General features: G+C 42.5%; 1 protein-coding gene across 1 annotated transcript in view; it reads right to left on the bottom strand.

Moving 5' to 3' along the window:
- The window catches only part of KCNH1 (potassium voltage-gated channel subfamily H member 1), a 441,878-nt gene that overhangs the window by 364,368 nt on the left and 58,484 nt on the right, over positions 1–19,026 (bottom strand). The window contains exon 5 of the mRNA XM_070768644.1: positions 14,271–14,389. Within this exon, the coding sequence (XP_070624745.1) occupies positions 14,271–14,389 (119 nt within the window). The remainder of the gene's footprint in view (positions 1–14,270; positions 14,390–19,026) is intronic.

Below are 19,026 nucleotides of genomic sequence, written 5' to 3'. Positions count from 1 at the left end.
GTGGAAAATTCTGTAAGACATGGAAATACCAGACCTGACCTGCCTCTTGAGAAATCTGTATTCAGGTCAGGAAGCAACAGTTAGAACTGGACATGGAACAACAGACTGGTTCTAAATAGGAAAAGGAGTATGTCAAGGCTGTATATTGTCACCCTGTTCATTTAACTTATATGCAGAGTACATCATGAGAAATGCTGGGCTGGAAGAAGCACAAGCTGGAATCAAGATTGCTGGGAGAAATATCAATAACTTATGGCAGAAAGTGAAGAAGAACTAAAGAGCCTCTTGATGAAAGTGAAAGAGGAGAGTGAAAAACTTGGCTTAAAGCTCAACATTCAGAAAATGAAGATCATGGCATCCAGTCCCATCACCTCATGGCAAATAGATGGGGAAACAGTGGAAACAGAGACAGACTTTATTTTGGGGGGCTCCAAAATCACTGCAGATGGTGACTACAGCCATGAAATTAAAAGATGCTTACTCCTTGGAAGGAAAGTTATGACCAACCTAAAGAGCATATTAAGAAGCAGAGACATTACTTTGCCAACAAAGGTCCATCTAGTCAAGGCTATGGTTTTTCCAGTGATCATGTATGGATGTGAGAGTTGGACTATAAAGAAAGCTGAGTGCCAAAGAATCGATGCTTTTGAACTGTGGTGTTGGAGAAGACTCTTGAGAGTCCCTTGGACTGCAAGAAGATGCAATCAGTCCATCCTAAGGGAAATCAGTCCTGAATGTTCATTGGAAGGACTGATGTTGAAGCTGAAAGTCCAATACTGTGGCCACCTGATGTGAAGAGCTGACTTATTTGAAAAGACCCTGATGCTGGGAAAGATTGAAGGTGGGAGGAGAAGGGGACAAAAGAGGATGAGATGGTTGGATGGCATCACCGACTCAAGGGACGTGGGTTTGAGTAAACCCCAGGAGTTGGTAATGGACAGGGAGGCCGGGCGTGCTGCAGACAATGGGGTCACAAAGAGTCGGACAGGACTGAGCGACTGAACTGAACACAGGCTGATCTCCTATAGTTATATGTCACACTGTTTACCATTAGACTAGTTTATAAGGTGCTGCCCCTGAGGGAAGCTGAGCGGAGGGTACAGAGCACCCTGTGTACTAGTTCTGGAACTTATTGTTTAGTTGCTCAATTGTGTCTGACTCTTGGCGACTCCATGGACTGCAGCCTGCCAGGCTCCTCTGTCCATGGGATTTGCCAGGCAAGAATACTGGAAGAGGTTGCTGCTTCCTTTTCCAGGAGACCTTCCTGACCCAGGGATTGAACCCACATCTCCTACATTGGCAGGTGGATTCTTTACCTCTGAGCCACCAGCGAAGCCCTGCAACTTACTGTGAGTCTGTAATAATTTTAAAATAAAAAGCTTTCAAAAATTAATGTTAAGTATAAAATACTTAAAATATTTTACATATGATATGATATCATAAAATATCATATGATATCATTTGTGAAAATACATTTTTAAAACCACAAATCAGAGTATATATGTTTATGAATAAAAATATAAGTAATAAAAATATCAAAACACCAACAGCAAGGAGACATACAGCTTTAGGGCAATGTTACCTCTAGGAATAAATTCTAAGAGGATCTCAACTTTACCTGTAATATTTTAATTTGTTTTTTTACCTGTAATAAATTTTTTTTTTTTTTTTGGGCTGTTTGGCCACCTGATGCGGAGAGTTGACGCATTTGAAAAGACCCTGATGCTGGGAAAGATTGAGGGCTGGAGGAGAAGGGGATGACAGAGGATGAGATGGCTGGATGGCATCACTGACACGATGGACATGGGTTTGGGTGGACTCCAGGAGGTGGTGATAGGGAGCCTGGCATGCTGTAGTTCATGGGGTCGCAAAGAGTCGGACACAACTGAGCGACTGAATTGAACTGAACTGATGCAGCTTACAGGACCTTAGTTCCCTAACCAGGGATCAAACCCAAGCTCACAGCAGTGAAATTGCTGAGTTCTAACCACTAGCCAACCAGGGGATTTCCATGTAATATTTTAATTTTTAAAAAAGAATTTGGAGTGAGAAATTGTCAGCATGTACTATATAAACAAATTAGTTAAATGAAAACTTGTTAAATTACGCTTTACTACTCTGAATGTCTTAAGGTTTTCTAAATTAAAACAAAAATATACATACAAATAGGTTCATTGAAGTATTATGATCTGTAATAACCAAAGGCTGGTAACAATCTAATTATGTATCAACAAGGGGACAGCTAACTAAATAGCTTTAGACATAGTCATGCAATGAATACAAAGCAACCATTAAAAAGAATGAAAGGGATATGTGCTCTTAGAAAATGTCCCAAATACACTAGGAAGTGGGGGGAAAAGCACACTGGAAAATAACACATACAGTATTATGACAACATTTTGTTTTTTAAAAAATCAATATAAATATATATGAACACTATATATATGAAATATATATGTATATATGAATCCAACAAAAAACTTGTTTTACTTCTGAAAATTGAAATTTTTTTCTTACTGAGAAATGTAGGATTGCATGTAACATCCTATTTCCTGTTTATTAGATACCCAAGAAAGAATACTGGAGTGGGTAGACATGCCCTCCTCCAGGGGATCTTCCCGACCCATGGACTGAACCCAGGTCTACTGCATTGCAGGCAGATTCCTCACCATCTTTGTCATCAGGGAAACATCCTGTTAGTTTCAGGTGTATAGCATAATGATTCGTTATTGATATACAACGCAAAATGACGTCCACAATGTCAAATTAACACAAATTGCCACGCGTAGCTACAAATTTTTTTCTTGTAGTAAGAATGTTTAACTGCTCTTTTGAATATACAATACAGTATTACAAACAATAGGCACCATGCTTCATTACGTCACCAGAACTCACTTACTTTATAACTGGTAGTCTGTACCTTTTGACCTACTTCATCAATTTCATTTGCCCTTACCCCTGCGTCTGGCAGCCACCAACCTGTTGTCTGTTATCTATGGAGATCAGGAGGTTTTTGTCTTGCTTTGTTTTAGTTCAACATAAAAATAAGATCATACAGTATTTGTCTTTCTCTGTCTGACATATTTCATTTAGCACAATGCCCCCAAGGTCCATTCAGTTCAGTTCAGTCACTCAGTTGTGGCCGACTGTTTGAGACCCCATGAACTGCAGCACGCCAGGCCTCCCTGACCATCACCAACTCCCGGAGTTTACCCAAACCCACATCCATTGAGTCCGTGATGCCATCCAACAATCTCATCTTCTGTTGTCCCCTTCTCCTCCCACCTTCAATCTTTCCCAGCATCAGGGTCTTTTCAAATGAGTCAGCTCTTCGCATCAGGTGGCCAAAGTACTGGACTTTGAGCTTCAACATCAGTCCTTCCAATGAACACCCAGGACTGATCTCCCTTAGGATGGACTGGTTGGATCTCCTTGCAGTCCAAGGGACTCTCAAGAGTCTTCTCCAACACCACAGTTCAAAAGCATCAATTCTTCGGTGCTCAGCTTTCTTTATAGTCCAACTCTCACATCCATACATGACCACAGGAAAAACCATAGCCTTGACTAGACAGACCTTTGTGGACAAAGTACTGTCTCTGCTTTTGAATATGCTGTCTAAGTTGGCCATAACTTTCCTTCCAAGGAGTAAGCATCTTAATTTCATGGCTGTAGTCACCATCTGCAGTGATTTTGGAGCCCCCCAAAATAAAGTCTGTCTCTGTTTCCACTGTTTCCCCATCTATTTGCCATGAAGTGATGGGACCAGATGCCATGATCTTAGTTTTCTGAATGTTGAGCTTTAAGCCAACTTTTTCACTCTCCTCTTTCACTTTCATCAAGAGGCTCTTTAGTTCTTCACTTTCTGCCATAGGGTGGTATCATCTGTGTATCTGAAGTTATTGATATTTCTCCCGGCAATCTTGATTCCAGCTTGTGTTTCATGCAGCCCTGCGTTTCTCATGATGTACCCTGCATAGAAGTTAAATAAGCAGGGTGACAATATACAGCCTTGACATACTCCTTTTCCTATTTGGAACCAGTCTTTTGTTCCATGTCCAGTTCTAACTGTTGCTTCCTGACCTGCATACAGATTTCTCAAGAGGCAGGTCGGGTGGTCTGCTATTTCTATGTCTTTCAGAATTTTCCACAATTTATTGTGATCCACATAGGCAAACGCTTTGGCATAATCAATAAAGCAGAAATAGATGTTTTTCTGGAACTCTCTTGCTTTTTTGACGATCCAGCAGATGTTGGCAATTTGATCTCTGATTCCTCTACCTTTTCTAAAACCAGCTTGAACATCTGGAAGTTCACAGTTCACGTATTGCTAAAGCCTGGCTTGGAGAATTTTGAGCATTACTTTACTAGCATGTGAGATGAGTGCAATTGTGCGGTAGTTTGAGCATTCTTTGGTATTGCCTTTCTTTGGGATTGGAATGAAAACTGACCTTTTCCAGCCCTATGGCCACTGCTGAGTTTTCCAAATTTGCTGACATATTGAGCTCAATAAAGGACAGAAATGGTATGGACCTAACAGAAGCAGAAGATATTAAGAAGAGGTGGCAAGAATACACAGAAGAACTGTACAAAAAAGATCTTCACGACCCAGATAATCACGATGGTGTGATCACTCACCTAGAGCCAGACATCCTGGAATGTGAAATCAAGTGGGCCTTAGGAAGCATCAGTACAAATAAAGCTAGTGGAGGTGATGGAATTCCAGTTGAGCTATATCAAGGTCCATTAATGCCATTGCAAATGGCAAGATTTCCTTCTCTTCAGAGTATTTTTAAAAGCCAGATAAAGAACGAAAAATCAAAACAATATTAAACTAACATTGTGAACATTTACTGTATACCAAAGTGTTCATTCACATTCATAACCTGCCTTACTCTTCACAAATCAGTGAATACATATTATTTTCAATTGAACTCATTCCCTCCGTTTGAAGAGAAGAAAGAGAAAGAAATGGAAATTCTTAGATGTGAAATGACTGGCACCAGATCACACAAGAAGTGGTCAAGTGGGCTGTAATGTTTAATGCTGTTTCAGCCCACGAAGCCTGTCACCCACAGGAAAGCCAGCAGCACATACGGCATTTACCTGATCTCCTTATAGTGAGAGGGTGTCAGGAGCTGTGGGCTGTGATGTGACTGAAGGACTGTGCCTGCGCTCTAGCCATCACGAATAGCCCAGATTTTATCCTGACCTGGGTCCCTCATAGGGAAGAGTGAGGAGATGTGACAGGAAGAGATGGTTCCCCTCCATATATTCCCCCAAACCACTTCATGAAGACAGAAGCTGGCAGCAAGGAGTGGTCCCAGCCAGACCAGACTCCAGCAGGTCACTCCTGCATGAAGACCATAGGCTGAATCCTGCTGAGCAAGATGGCTGCTCATACACCGACCATGACTTCCCTTTCTATACAGGCAGAGAGAGTTAGAGCAGCAAGGTGGTAGTAGACTCAGATCCTGCTCCAAGAAAGGGTTCTCTGCGCAGCTGTGGAGTGTGCCTCCTAAGGGGCAGAAACTTGAGCTTCCCAAGGAGGCACCCACCAATAACTGAGCAAGAAGGTGGTGGAGGGGCCTGGCCCTTCCTGCTCCGTGTGGGGCTCCTCCAGCTGCTGTCTCTGCTGCAGAGCTCCCTGTTGGGCTGGCAGGGCCTCTAGCAGATCTGCACTGTGTCTGCTGCTTGCCCTGCCCAGTGCTGCTTCCTCCTCCCTTTCTTTCATAGATGTTACTCAGCATCTGCCTCCCGGAGAACTCAACCTGTGAAAAGGGTCTTCAGCCTGATCTACATACATTATATCTACTAATCCCAAACTCCTGCTTTATCCCTCCCCCTCCTTCCCCTTTGGGAACTGTAACTTCTGCTTCTAGAAGGAGAAGGATAAAAGTAACTGTTTTAAAACACACCAACTCAACAGACATGAGTTTGAACAAACTGGGAGAGAGTAAAGGACAGGGAAGCCTTGTGTGCCGCAGTTCATGAGGTCGCAAAGAGTCAGACATGACCTAGCGACGGAACGAGAACAAATCATGGGATTATGAATGATTCCTCTCCCCCCGATATCTTGTGTGCATGCTAAGTTGCTTCAGTCATGTCCAACTCTTTGCGACCCTATGGATTGTAGCCCACCAGGGATTCTCCAGGCAAAAATACTGGAGTAGGTTGCCATGCCCTCCTCCAGGGGATCTTCCCGAATCAGGGAACAAATGCCCCTCTCCTTACATCTCCTTCATCGGCAGGCATTACCACTAGCGCCCCTAGGAAACACCGGAGCCCTGCCCCGATATCTCACACCACACTAAAGCCCTACTTACCTGAGTTCCTTTTACCCAGAACATTATGTCTGGATTTTAACAAAAAGTGGCAAGACATACTGAAAGCCAGAAAACACAGTCTAAAGAGACAGAGACAGGCCTAGATATGGCAGGGATATTGGAATTATCAGACCATACATTTTTATAAATATGATTCATATGCTAAGGGTTCTAATGGATAAAATAGACAGCATGCAAGAACAGACAGGAAATGTAAGCAGAGATGGAAATTCTTAGAACCAAAAAGAAATGCTGCTGCTGCTGCTAAGTCGCTTCAGTCGTGTCCGACTCTGTGCGACCCCAGATGGCAGCCAACCAGGCTCCCCCGTCCCTGGGATTCTCCAGGAAAGAACACTGGAGTGGGTTTCCATTTCATTCTCCAATAAAAAGAAATGATATAGATCAAAAATACTGTAACTGAAATAAAAAATGCCTTTGATGGGCTCCGTAGTGGACAGGACATGGCAGAGGAAAGCATTTCTGAGCTTGGGAACATGTTAATAGACACCTTCAAAACTGAAAAGCAAAGAGAAAAAGACCAAAAATTTAAGTAAAACAGGATGTCTAAGGACTGTGTGACAACTACAAAAGGTGTAACAAATATGAAATGGGAATACAGAAGGAAAAGAAGGGAAACATGGAAGAAATATTTGAAGCACTAAGGACAGATAATTTCCCCCAAATTCATGTCAGACACCGAACCACAGAGAGTGGAAACTCAGTAAACACAAAGCAAGATAATGAAAAGAAATGAAAACAAAAAACAAAAAACCCACTTAGGCATAGCATCGGAGAAGGCAATGGCACCCCACTCCAGCACTCTTGCCTGGGAAATCCCATGGATGGAGGAGCCTGGTAGGCTACAGTCCATGGGGTCGCTAAGAGTCAGACACGACTGAGTGACTTTACTTTCACTTTTCACTTTCATGCATTGGAGAAGGAAATGGCAACCCACTCCAGTGTTCTTGCCTGGAGAATCCCAGGGACAGAGGAGCCTGGTGCACTGCCATCTATGGGGTCGCACAGAGTCGGACACGACTGATGCAACTTAGCAGCAGCGGCAGCAGCAGCAGGCATAGCATATTCAAACTGCAGAAAATCAAACAAAAATTCCTCAAAGAATATGGGGGAGGGGTGAGGGGGGGTGGTGTGTAGCTGGTGGGGGTGAGGGGAAATCATAACCTATTACGAGGAAAGATAAGAATTACACCATAATTCCACTCAGAGACCACACAAGCAAGAAGAGAGTAGACTGAAATATTTAAAGTGTTGAAAAAGCAAACACCAAACTAGAACTCTATAGCTTGGAATATTATCTTTCAAAAGTGAAAGGATAAATAGACTTCCTCAGATAAAAATTGAGGGAATTTGTTGCCAGCAGAAATGCTTTGCAAGAAGCGTATAAAGAAGATATTCAGAGAGAAAGAAAGTAGTATCAGTCATAAAGTTGGATCTACTTAATTAAAAAGAATACTGCACACTGCAGAAGGAATAAGGGAAGGTAAAAGAAAACTCTTCTTATTCTTAATTGATCTGACAGGTAACAGCTTGTTCAAAGTAACAGCACCAATGTGTGATACTGTGTGTGTGTGTGTGTGTGTGTGTGTGTATAAGTGCTTATGTACACTTATGGATAAGTGAATCACAAGAATAATACAAGGGACACGACAGAACAATTAGAGGAGCACTGCTCATGAAGCAGTGTGTTACTGCAGGGTATGCATGCTCAGTCGCTTCAGTCATGTCCAGCTCTCTGCGACCCCACACACTGTAGCCTGCCAGACTCCTCTGTGCAAGGGATTTCCCAGGCAAGAATACTGAAGTGGGTTACCATTTCTCCCTCCAAAGGATTTTCCCAACCCACAGTTTACAGTGGGCCCTCTAAATCCATGATTTTCATGCCTGTGGACTCAACCAAGTGCAGATCAAAATACTCAGAAAAAGAATTCCAGAAAGTGCCAAAAAGCAAACTTGAATTTGTTGCTCCACCAGCAACTATCTTCACAACAGTTACATTATATTTACAACTATTTACAGAGCATTTACATTGTATTAGGTATTATAAGTAATCTCCAGATGATTTAAAGTATATAAGAGGATATGCTTAGGTTATATACAAACACATGTCATTTTATATAAAAGACTTGAGCATCCATGGATTTTGGTATTTGTGAGGGGTCCTGGAAAAAAATCCCTTGTGGATATCTAGGGATGACTGTATTTGAAAGTGGACTTGGATTACCTGTAAATGTCTACTGCAAACTCTAGGGCAACCACAAAAAAAAAGTAAAAAAGGAAGTATAATTGATATCCTAAGGAAAGAGGAAAAAATAGAATCATATAACATGCTCAGTTAAAACCATAAAAGGCAAAAAAAGTAGAAGACAAAATAGGAACACAGAACCAAGGACAACAAATAAAAACCAGCAACAAATTCTGTAGATATTAATCCAACTTTAAGCCGATTTTAAAGTGATTATCTGACAATAAACACTTTAAATGTCAATGATTTAAATAGGCCAATTAACACAGGGATTATCAAAGTGGATCAAGAAATAAGACCCAATTATATGCTGTCAATAAGAAACCCACTTTATTTTTTTTTTTAACTTTACAATATTGTATTAGTTTTGCCAAATATCGAAATGAATCCGCCGCAGGTATACCTGTGTTCCCCATCCTGAACCCTCCTCCCTCTTCCCTCCCCATACCCTCCCTCTGGGTCGTCCCAGTGCACCAGCCCCAAGCATCCAGTATCGTGCATCGAACCTGGACTGGTGACTCAAGAAACCCACTTTAAATACAAAGACACAAGTAGATTAAAAAAAAAAGGGTAAAGAAAGATTTACCATACTAATGCTAAGCAAAAGAAAGTGGGAGTTGCAATATTCATTTCCGACAGACCAGAAACTTTACGGCAAGAAAAGTTATCAGGGATAAAGAATGGCATTACAACACATGTGTCTTTTTCAACGATGATTTTCTCAGGGTATATATGCAGTAGTGGGGTTGCTGGGTCATATGGTAGTATTATTCCTAGTTTTTTAAGGAACCTCCATACTGTTCTCCATAGTGGCTGTATCAACTTACATTCCCACCAACAGTGCAGAGGATTCTGTCTTCTCCACATCCTCTCCAGCATTTATCATATGTAGATTTTTTAATGTTGGCCGTTCTCATTGGTGTCATTATAATTTTGATTTGCATTCTCTAATAATGAGCAATGTTGAACATCTTTTCATGTATTTATTGGCCATCTGTATGTCTTATTTGGAGAAATATCTATTTAGGTCTTCTGCCCATTTTTTGATTGGGCTATCATGTGTAAAATAGATAGCTAGTGGGAAGCTGCTGTATAACACGGGGAGCCCAGCCTGACGCTCTGTGATGACCTAGAGGAGTGGGATGGGGGAGGGGAGGAAGGCTCGACAGGGAGGGGATATATATATAATTATGGCTGATTCATGTTGTTGTATGGCAGAAACCAATACAACATTGTAAAGCAATTATCCTCCAATTAAAAAATAAATTAAAAAAAAAGAATGGCATTAGATAATGATAAAGGAGTTGGTTTTTCAAGAAGACATAACAATCCTTAATACATAGGCACCAAGCAACAGAGCATCAAAATATTAAATACCTGAGGCAAAAACTGAAAGAACTGAATACCTGAGGCAAAAACTGATAGAATTGAATACACGAGGCAAAAACTAAAAGAATTGTAAGGAGAAATAGATGAATCCATTATGATAGTTAGAGACTTTAACAGCCCCTAACAGAAACATGCAGATCCAGCAGGCAAAAATCAGTAAATGCATTGTTGAACTCAACACCGCCATCAATCAAGTGGCTAAAAAGGACATCTATAGGCTATTTCCTCTAATAGTAGCTGAATATACATTCTTCTCAAGCCCACACGCAACATTTGCCAAGATAGACCACACACTGGGCCATAAAACACAACAAATTTAAAAGAATAGAAATCAAACAATGTCTGCCCTCAGATCACAATGGAATTAAGCCAGGAATCAGTAACAGAAAGACAGTTGGAAAATCACCAAATACTTGGCGATTAAACAACACTTCTAAATAATACATGGGATCAAAGAAAAAAATCTCAATAGAAAGTTTTAAATATTTTGAACAAACTGAAAATGAAAACACAACCTATCAAAATTTGTGGGATGCAGTGAAAGCAGTGTTTAAAAGGAAATTTATAGGATTAATATATTAATAAAGAAGAAAGATCAAAAATCAATAAACTGAGCTTCCCTCTTAGGAAGCTAGAAAAAGAAGAGTAAATTCAATCCAAACTAAACAGAAGGAAAAAAAAAAAATTAGAACAGAAATCAGTGAACTTTAAAACAGGAAACCATTAGAGAAAATCCAGAAAACCAAAAGTTGGTTCTTTGAAAAGATCAATAAAATCCATAAGCCTCTAGCCAGGCTAATTAAAATTTACTAGCCCCTGGGAGAGGACCCAGATGTTTGCCTCATATTGCCAGTCAATCAGCACTTACTCATGCCAGATAGGTAGACAAAAACACCAACATCATTTCCTTTCTTTTATCCATTTGATCAATTAAGAAAAAAAAAAAAAAACACTTATGAGCATCTACTATGTGCCAAACACTGTTTTAAATGCTTGGGACATATCAGTGAACAGTAAGTACAATAAATAAGTAAACTGTATAACTGCCCTAGTAGCTCACAGGGTAAAGAATCTGCCTGAAATGCAGGAGATCTGAGTTCAATCCCTGAGTTGGGAAGACCCTTAGAGAAGGGAATGGCAACGCATTCCAGTACTCTTCCCTGGGAAATCCCATGAACAGAGGAGCCAGCCAGGTTACAGTCCATGGGTTCACAAAGAGTTGGTTGGACACGACTAAGTGACTAACAATTTCAATTTCAGAGTATATCGGGAGATGTTAAGTGGAGAATAACAGAGCAGGTTAAGGAGAGGATTAAGAGTTATGAGTATTTCTTATTTTGTTATGAATGTTTGCATGTGTGTGTGTGTGTGTATATATAGGCAATTTACTTTATTTTATTTATTACTTTTATTTTCTTCCCTCTTATTCCTTTATCATCTAACACAAGACATACTGATAGGAATTAGGTTTATATCACACTGTTTAAATTACAGGATGTCAAGGATCTCATCCAAGGACTTTGCATCCTCCTCTGGGGGAGGGTTGGTATGTTTTGATTATATGCTAGAGAATGGATACAGGTATATGTATGGCTGAGCCCCTTTGCTGTCCACCTGAAACTATTAATATCACAACATTGTGAATCAGCTATATTCCAATACAAAATTAAAAGTTTAATTTAAAAAGATAAGAGGATCATATTAGGTGGAAGTGTGACTTTGTTATTGTCTTTCAGTCAGTTCAGTCGCTCAGTTGTGTCTGATTCTTTGTGACCCCATGGATTGCAACACGCTAGGCTTCCCTGCCCATCACCAATTCCCAGAGTTTACTCAAACTCATGTCCATCGAGTTGGTGATGCCATCCAACCATCTCATCCTCTGTCATCCCCTTCTCCTCCTGCCTTCAATCCTTCCCAGCATCAGGGTCTTTTCCAATGAGTCAGTTCTTCCCATCAAGTGGCCAAAGTATTGGCGTTTCAGCTTCAGCATCAGTCCTTCCAATGAATATTCAGGACTGATTTCCTTTAGGATTGACTGGTTGGATCTCCTTGCAGTCCAAGGGACTCTCAAGAGTCTTCTCCATTACCACAGTTCAAAAGCATCAATTCTTCGGTGCTCAACTTTTCTCTTTATTTGGAGATTAAACATGGTTTAAGGAAATGTGTACAGGTGCCAAATTGACAAGGAATAAAGCATAGTGGTTAGTTCATGTGTCAGCTTGGCTAGGCCATGGTACCCAGTTGTTTAATCAAACACTAAGTGCTTCTGTGAAGGTACTTTGTAGATGTGATTGACACCTACAATCAGCTGACTTTTAGGAAAGGAGATTACACTCTATAATCTAGGTGGTCCTCATCTAATCAGTTGAAAGGCCTTAAGAGCAGAACTGAGGTTTCCCTGAGAAAGAAGAAATTCCATCCATGGACCTCAGCATCAGCTCCTCGCAAGAGTTTTCAGCTGGCCAACCTGCCCTGTGAATTCTGTACCTGTCCAGCCAGCCCCCACTGCCACATAAACCAACTCCTTGCAATCAATCTCTTCAGATATAAATATCCTACTAGTTCTTGTAACTCTTACCGACACAGATAGCCACAAAAAGAAAATAACATTTGAGCAAAGACTTGCCATCGGTGAAGGAGCTGCACACAGATAGCTACAGGCAGAGCAAGCCTGTGCTGTAAGAGGAACAGCTGGAACGTGGCTGGATGGGAGTGAGCCAGGTGGAGAGCAGCGTGAGAAGAGGGAACTTTATTAACCAAGAGCAGCATCAGGGACAGACAGAGTGCAGGCTGTGAGCTGAATGGTCTCCTTTTTTTTATCATAAGATGAGCCTATGTCATGATAAAAATGACGCTACCATCATCCAGGGTCTCACCTGCTCTAACATGACACAAGTGAATGTCCCCCATTCCCACTATGGGCAGAAGCTTTTGGCTGCTATACATATACGGACATCTTCTGTAGTCAACTCGTTAGACATTCGGTGCACATGTGCAGAGCACCCACTGTCAGCTGCACCACGCTGGGAGCGTCTCCCTCAGGGGTATGGGAGCCAAGAGGCAAGTCAGGAAGCACCCTGCCTTCTGCGCACAGATTAAGAACTGATGGGCCACCACCAGGCAGAGAGACAGCCAAGACGTGTCATCTTTGGGTATGATGGAAATGTGCTGTGTGGAAGGTGTAATCTCTTAATTGGTCTTACTAATTAACTAGACCTTACTTGGTCTAGTTGGGAAAAATACCAGGCACCACCAAAGGGAGATGAGAGTGGTTTGCATGCAAAACCACCAAAGACAGACAGTAATCATGGGGGTGCACTGAGCCTGATCAAATATCTTGTCCAGGCTTCCCAGACTCTCACTTATCCCAGCAAAAGGAGGACCACCACCACCATGAGTTTTCCTTACTACAAAGGTTATGGAAACAACAGTAATATTAAGTATATTTATTATCCAGGAAAACTTTCATAATCCAGCTTCCCTGGTGGCTCAGATGGTAAAAGAATCTGCCTACAACGCAGGAGACTTGGGTTTGATCCCTTGATCAGGAAGATTCCCTTAAGAAGTAAATGGCTACCCACTCCAGTATCCTTGCCCGGAGAATTCCATGGACAGAGGAGCCTGGTGGGCTACAGTCCATGGGGTCACAAAGAATCAGACATGACTGAGCGACTAATGCTTTCACTTTTTTTTTTTCCACATGTTGATAATTATATAAAATGAAGAAAAGGCAATATAAGCCACCTTAAATGCACATATTGATTCTTAGATACATCTCAACTCCATTAAAGTAAAAAAATACATTGCTTAGGCTTGAGGAAATAGAATATTTCTTAAATACAAAGAAGAGTTAAGGCAAGCCCACAAAAATTATAACAATGTTACATGGTTAGTGGGATTCTAAGTGATTTTTATTTTCTTTCTTTTTGTTTCCTATATCTTCTTTTCCTATAACAGTATTCATTGCCCAAACAGCAAAGGTTTATAAGTAAAGAAAGCCCCCTTCATATATATGGCACTACTATCTCCTTCCTGAGAGTCAATTGACATCTTTTATCTCAAGCAATTTCAAATGGAATTTGCAGTTCCCTTTTACATACGGGAAAGTACAAAGCTCACAAGAGTTAATTCACTTACCCAGAGTCACACACTGTGGTGTGCAGCTCAGCCAAGACAAGAGTCCGGAGTCCTGCAGGTCCCGTCCAAGCCAGCACCCTCCCTGTGGACCATTATCTCAGCCCAGGGACCCTCTGAAGTGAGGGGAGGGTTAAGCTGAGCTAAGCCCTTGCCCTTACCTCGGCCAGACGGGAGTGCTTGTGGACGTTCTCGCCTTTCTGCACGCTGGGAGCCAGCTGCTGCAGGACACCCCGGCTGCTCGTCAGTGCTCTGGTCAGCCGAGCGAACTTCCCCCAGCCTGGAGCATGCGGAAGACAGGAGAGACAGGTTCACTTGGGTCCTGGAGGCACTTGGACATTTACACCACGAGTTACGCTATCAGATGCAGATTTCCACCCTCTTGTGCACCCATGAGTCACTCGGCCATCCTCGCCATCAAAACTTGCTGCTCAGAGAAGCCCCTGGACATGCTGAAATCTGGGCAGCGGTGGGCTTTTCCTTTGTACTTTCACTTGATCCTAATCATAGCTCTGTGGTGTAGGGAAGGCAGGCTTTAATAGTAGCATTGTTTTACAAATAGGGAAACCGAGGCACAGAGTGTCTAGGCAGTTAAAGGGTCTAAAACCCAGATCACTCTACTCTGGCCCAAGGCTTTTCTGCCAGATAATACCAGGCAATCGAGATGTTTCTCTGAATCTATGGCTCAGGCTGTCCGCAAGCCCCATGGCGTCTGATCCTAGCAGAGACCAAGCTGGTTCTAGGTTTTAAATAACTAGACAAGCTAGACAAATGGTCATTCCATGTACTACATTCTCCAAAGCCAGGGGGAATAAGAAATGAATTTAACCCCTGGAGAGGTGGGGAGATAATAGTGGTTGATTTTAGTCTGCTCTGGGATTAGGGAAGGATAGTTGATGGCATGTAGGTCCCCTTAAAACTAGAAATTCAATGAGCCTAGCACTGAACTTGGAGTAAAGAAATACGGATATAAGTCCCAAATCTGCTTGCTTGTGACCACCAACAAATTGCTTAAGTCACCTGGGCCTCAGTTATCTCATCTGTAAAGTGGAACTTAAAACACTCAACCTGCACGCTCTAAGTGCAGGGTGCATTTTCCTGGTAAAGCAAACTAAGTTCAGCACTCCGAGTAGTAGTGGACTAAACAGTCTTGAGGCCTCCTTGGCCCTTTGGACTAGCTCCTCCAGGGGAAGTAAAACATTGGTCTTTTTCTAATCCTCCCACTCCATACTCCAAAATCAAAAATGAACAAGTGATCTTTACTAAGAATTTAAGATGCATGAGGGATGTTTTAAAGGTCCCCAGAGACAACTGTCCATTCCAACATCCAACAAGCCTTCTGCATCAAGCTTATGACCACGGCAATTGTCTCATGAGACCCCTGAAAGCCTGCAGGGGTTCTCCAAACCAGGCGTGGGCTAGGAAGCGCCAAAGACCTGGATGGGGGTGTACATTAAATAAACAGAGCATGCAACTATTTCTAGATGACAGTGAAAAGCAAGACTAGGCAATATTATATTTTATCCTTTAGAGGTTATAAGTAGTCTGCCTAGTAGCAGAAATCTCATTTACCACATTTTACCCTGGAGCACCTTTCCAAGACAGACTGAGAATTCAGAGGACAATGGAGTCAACCAGAATGATGGCTCTTTTTTTTTTTTTCTGCACAACCTTTAAGGATCATAATCTGTACAAATTTTTGTCAATATAGCAAGAATAGCAAATCAGGTCTTTTTATCTCTTCCAGAAGTGTTGGGCTATAAAAAAGGTAGTGGCATTTTCATCCATCCCAATGCCATTAAGAAATGGGACTTGCTGGGGTCAGTGTGAAAAGAGGCTCACGGTGGTCGGGCTGCGGGGCGTCCTGCTGGTGTTGACAGGAGGGGACAGCCCAGACTCTCCAGGGGTCTTTGACATCTTCCCCCAAATCAGCCATTTATGAAAGTGCTCATTGGAATTCGCTTGTGTGAACCATGGGCTAGAATATTTTAAAGTCTCTTTCGGAGTCAGGCTCACCTTCAGCTCAAAACAAAGCGGGAAATGAATTCTGCAAAGCTCTTCAAGAGAAAAAGAAAGTATATTTTCCAGGTGGGGGGAAAATAGTTGTGCATGTAAACATCAGCAAGGGCTCTGCACACCCCCTACTCAGTCCTACCCATCCACCAGCACCACCACCTCCACCATGATCTGCACTCTGGGACCAATGATAAGAGGGACTTGGCAAGGCAGATATCCCAGACCCTGCCTGGCAGGGCTTGGGATCCTGGTCCATCCGATAGCATGGCACAAAACATTAAAAGAAAGATTCCTGGACTTTTGGGCATTTCCCCAGGCCCAAGCTAGTCCCTCACTCTAGCCCTGATTCTCTGCTCTCGACTGACTGTGAAGGGCACAGGAAGGCGAGTGGGTGTTGGATGGGGAAACGGACAGGCAGCATGAAACCCTCCATCGCATCTCTACTGGGACGGGCAGACTCTGCCTCTTCTGAAGGGAGGCAATAAGTCCTTTCCCAAGTTCCACCCCCAAGTTGTTCTTTCTGGGCCCCAAAAACTTTATAATAGGAATCATGCCGAGCCAGATGGAAGAACATCATTCATTCACATATTAATTCCAAACATAACGACTATGTACCATCAAAGTGCCAAGTACCAGGGATGCTAAGATGAGTAAGGTACAGATTCTGGCCTCAAAGGGCTTGTATTCTAGTATAGAAAGCTGATAAGTAAATTAAAAACCATGATATAGTAAGCTAAATTCTGCAACACATGAGTACAGGATGCTATGGCCAAAACTGTCCAGAGAAGGCATAACAAATCCAGGCTGGGCTATCAGGGAGGCTTCCCACAGGAAGCGATACTAGAGCAAACTTTGCAAAGATGAGTAGGAGCCAGCTGAACTCAGGAAAGAAAAGACAGACAATTCAACACAGAAGGAACAGCACCCACGAAGGCAGAAAAATCACAAAGCAGAGTAACATGTCAGTGACAAGGAAGAGCTTCTAAATAGCTAGATGAATGGTGCATGGCATGCAGAGGGGAGGAGAATGCAGGCAGTGGCCTGAAGTGATGCTAAAGAGGTCGTCAAGGGTCAGACCAAGAAGAACTTAAGTGCGAGAACCTAGATGGCAAGTAAAGGAGTTTAAATATGGTGGGGCCATTTTAGGAGAGAATGGCAGTGTGGGAGTGGTTAACAGATAGAAGACCAATCAGAATCCCAGACGCCATGAGGGCCTGGACCAGTGCTGTGGCCTGAGCCAGGAGACAAGGGGAGATTTGAGAACAGCTGCAGAGGCAGAAGCAATGACTGCAGAAGGAGAGAGGAGGCGATCCAAGTGGGCCCTGGGTCCCCGGTTAGGGTGACTGGGGTGATAGCCATACAGTAAGATTGCAAACATGGGAGAAGGTGAGTTAGACTGAGACAGACAAGGATATGACATCACTTGTCACTTATGTGATGTCATATCTAAAAAAAAAGATACAAATGAACTTATTTACAAAACAGAAACAGACTCACAGGCATAGAAAACGAATTTATGGTTGCCAAAGGGGACAGCGGAGAGGAGTTAGGAGTATGGGATCAACAGACACACATCACCATACACAAAACAGATAAACAACAAGGATTTACTGTACAGCACAGGGAAATATATTCACTTGTGATAACCTATAAAGGAAAAGTATCTGAAAAGAGTATGTATGCATATACATTCATATGTTAATATACCTGAATCACTTTGCTGTACACCTGAAACTTACATACTACTGTAATTATACGTCAATAAAAATTTTAAGAAAACACAGAAGAGAAGAAAATGGGTTTGGTAGAAGATAAATGTACAATTTGAACCAACAATGTCCCTTACAGCAGAGCGTCAGGAAAAACACTGCTGGAAAATGTCAATTTCCTATTGTCCGAGGGGCCAGCTGGGAGAGAATAACTCAATGAGAATTGAGCTTAAAGTGATCTTGTTAAGGGAAGTCACTTCCACAAGGAAAATAAGGCAGCTGGAAGACCCTCTGCCTTCAAGGAAGCCTTTCCCTGACACCACCTACCCCCAGCCAAATCACCGGCTCCCGCCCATGTACCTATTTGCCTTAGGCAGACTCCCATTAGATTATTGGTTAGACTTCATTGTTCTTATTTGCTTACCTGTCTGCCCATCTCCCAAATAGACTATAAGGAGCAGGGTCTCTGTCTTACATTTCCTTAGGGTCAGCGTCGATCATAAAGCTAAACATCCCCAAAGACACCCAGTAAATGTGTATGCTGAATAAACGTGGATGACGAACAAATTGTTTTCTCCCATTGTCCTATTTCTATTTGGGTTTCCAATAGACATAAAGTCCCAAAGGAAAAGTAGCCTGTTTTACAAACTCTGTTCAGTTTTAGGAGGTATTTCTGCACCCACCCTTCCAATTATATCCCATTTGGGAGTTCAACAGGGAACTGAGCTCAGATGAAGAAATCCCCAGCTCAGGGTTCTTCTAGCTCTGTCTTAAAGGTCACCACATGGCAGGTAGGGCTGGGTGTGTCAGGGGGTGATCAAAGCATCACACGATCAGGCAAGATGAGAAGGGTGAACAGGAGGCGGGGGGAAGCATGAATGGAGAAGGACAGGAGAAGGGGAACGCAGTTTACAATCTAACAAGCAGCTAGAAAGTATTCACCGAGTCCTTTCTCCATTCTCAGTAAGGACAACCCTCTCTCCCTTACTTGAACACACACTGGCTACTGGCTTCAGCTGGGGTGAGTCCCCCACTAGGCTGCTTTAGCCCATACATCCCTGTATCCTCCCTAGGCCAGAAGAGATGGTTCTAAGAGGAGCTGAAATTCCAGCTCCTCCCAGGGCAAGTCCAGAGATACTAGAAAACACAGACCTAGAGGCCCCTCCCTGGGAAAGCACGTGGGGGCGCTTGG

The sequence above is a fragment of the Bos indicus genome, chromosome 16 (assembly GCF_029378745.1).
Source record: "Bos indicus isolate NIAB-ARS_2022 breed Sahiwal x Tharparkar chromosome 16, NIAB-ARS_B.indTharparkar_mat_pri_1.0, whole genome shotgun sequence".
Classification (NCBI taxonomy): domain Eukaryota; kingdom Metazoa; phylum Chordata; class Mammalia; order Artiodactyla; family Bovidae; genus Bos; species Bos indicus.
Note: the sequence above shows the minus strand (reverse complement) of the source record. Positions and strands in the feature narration are given on the sequence as shown.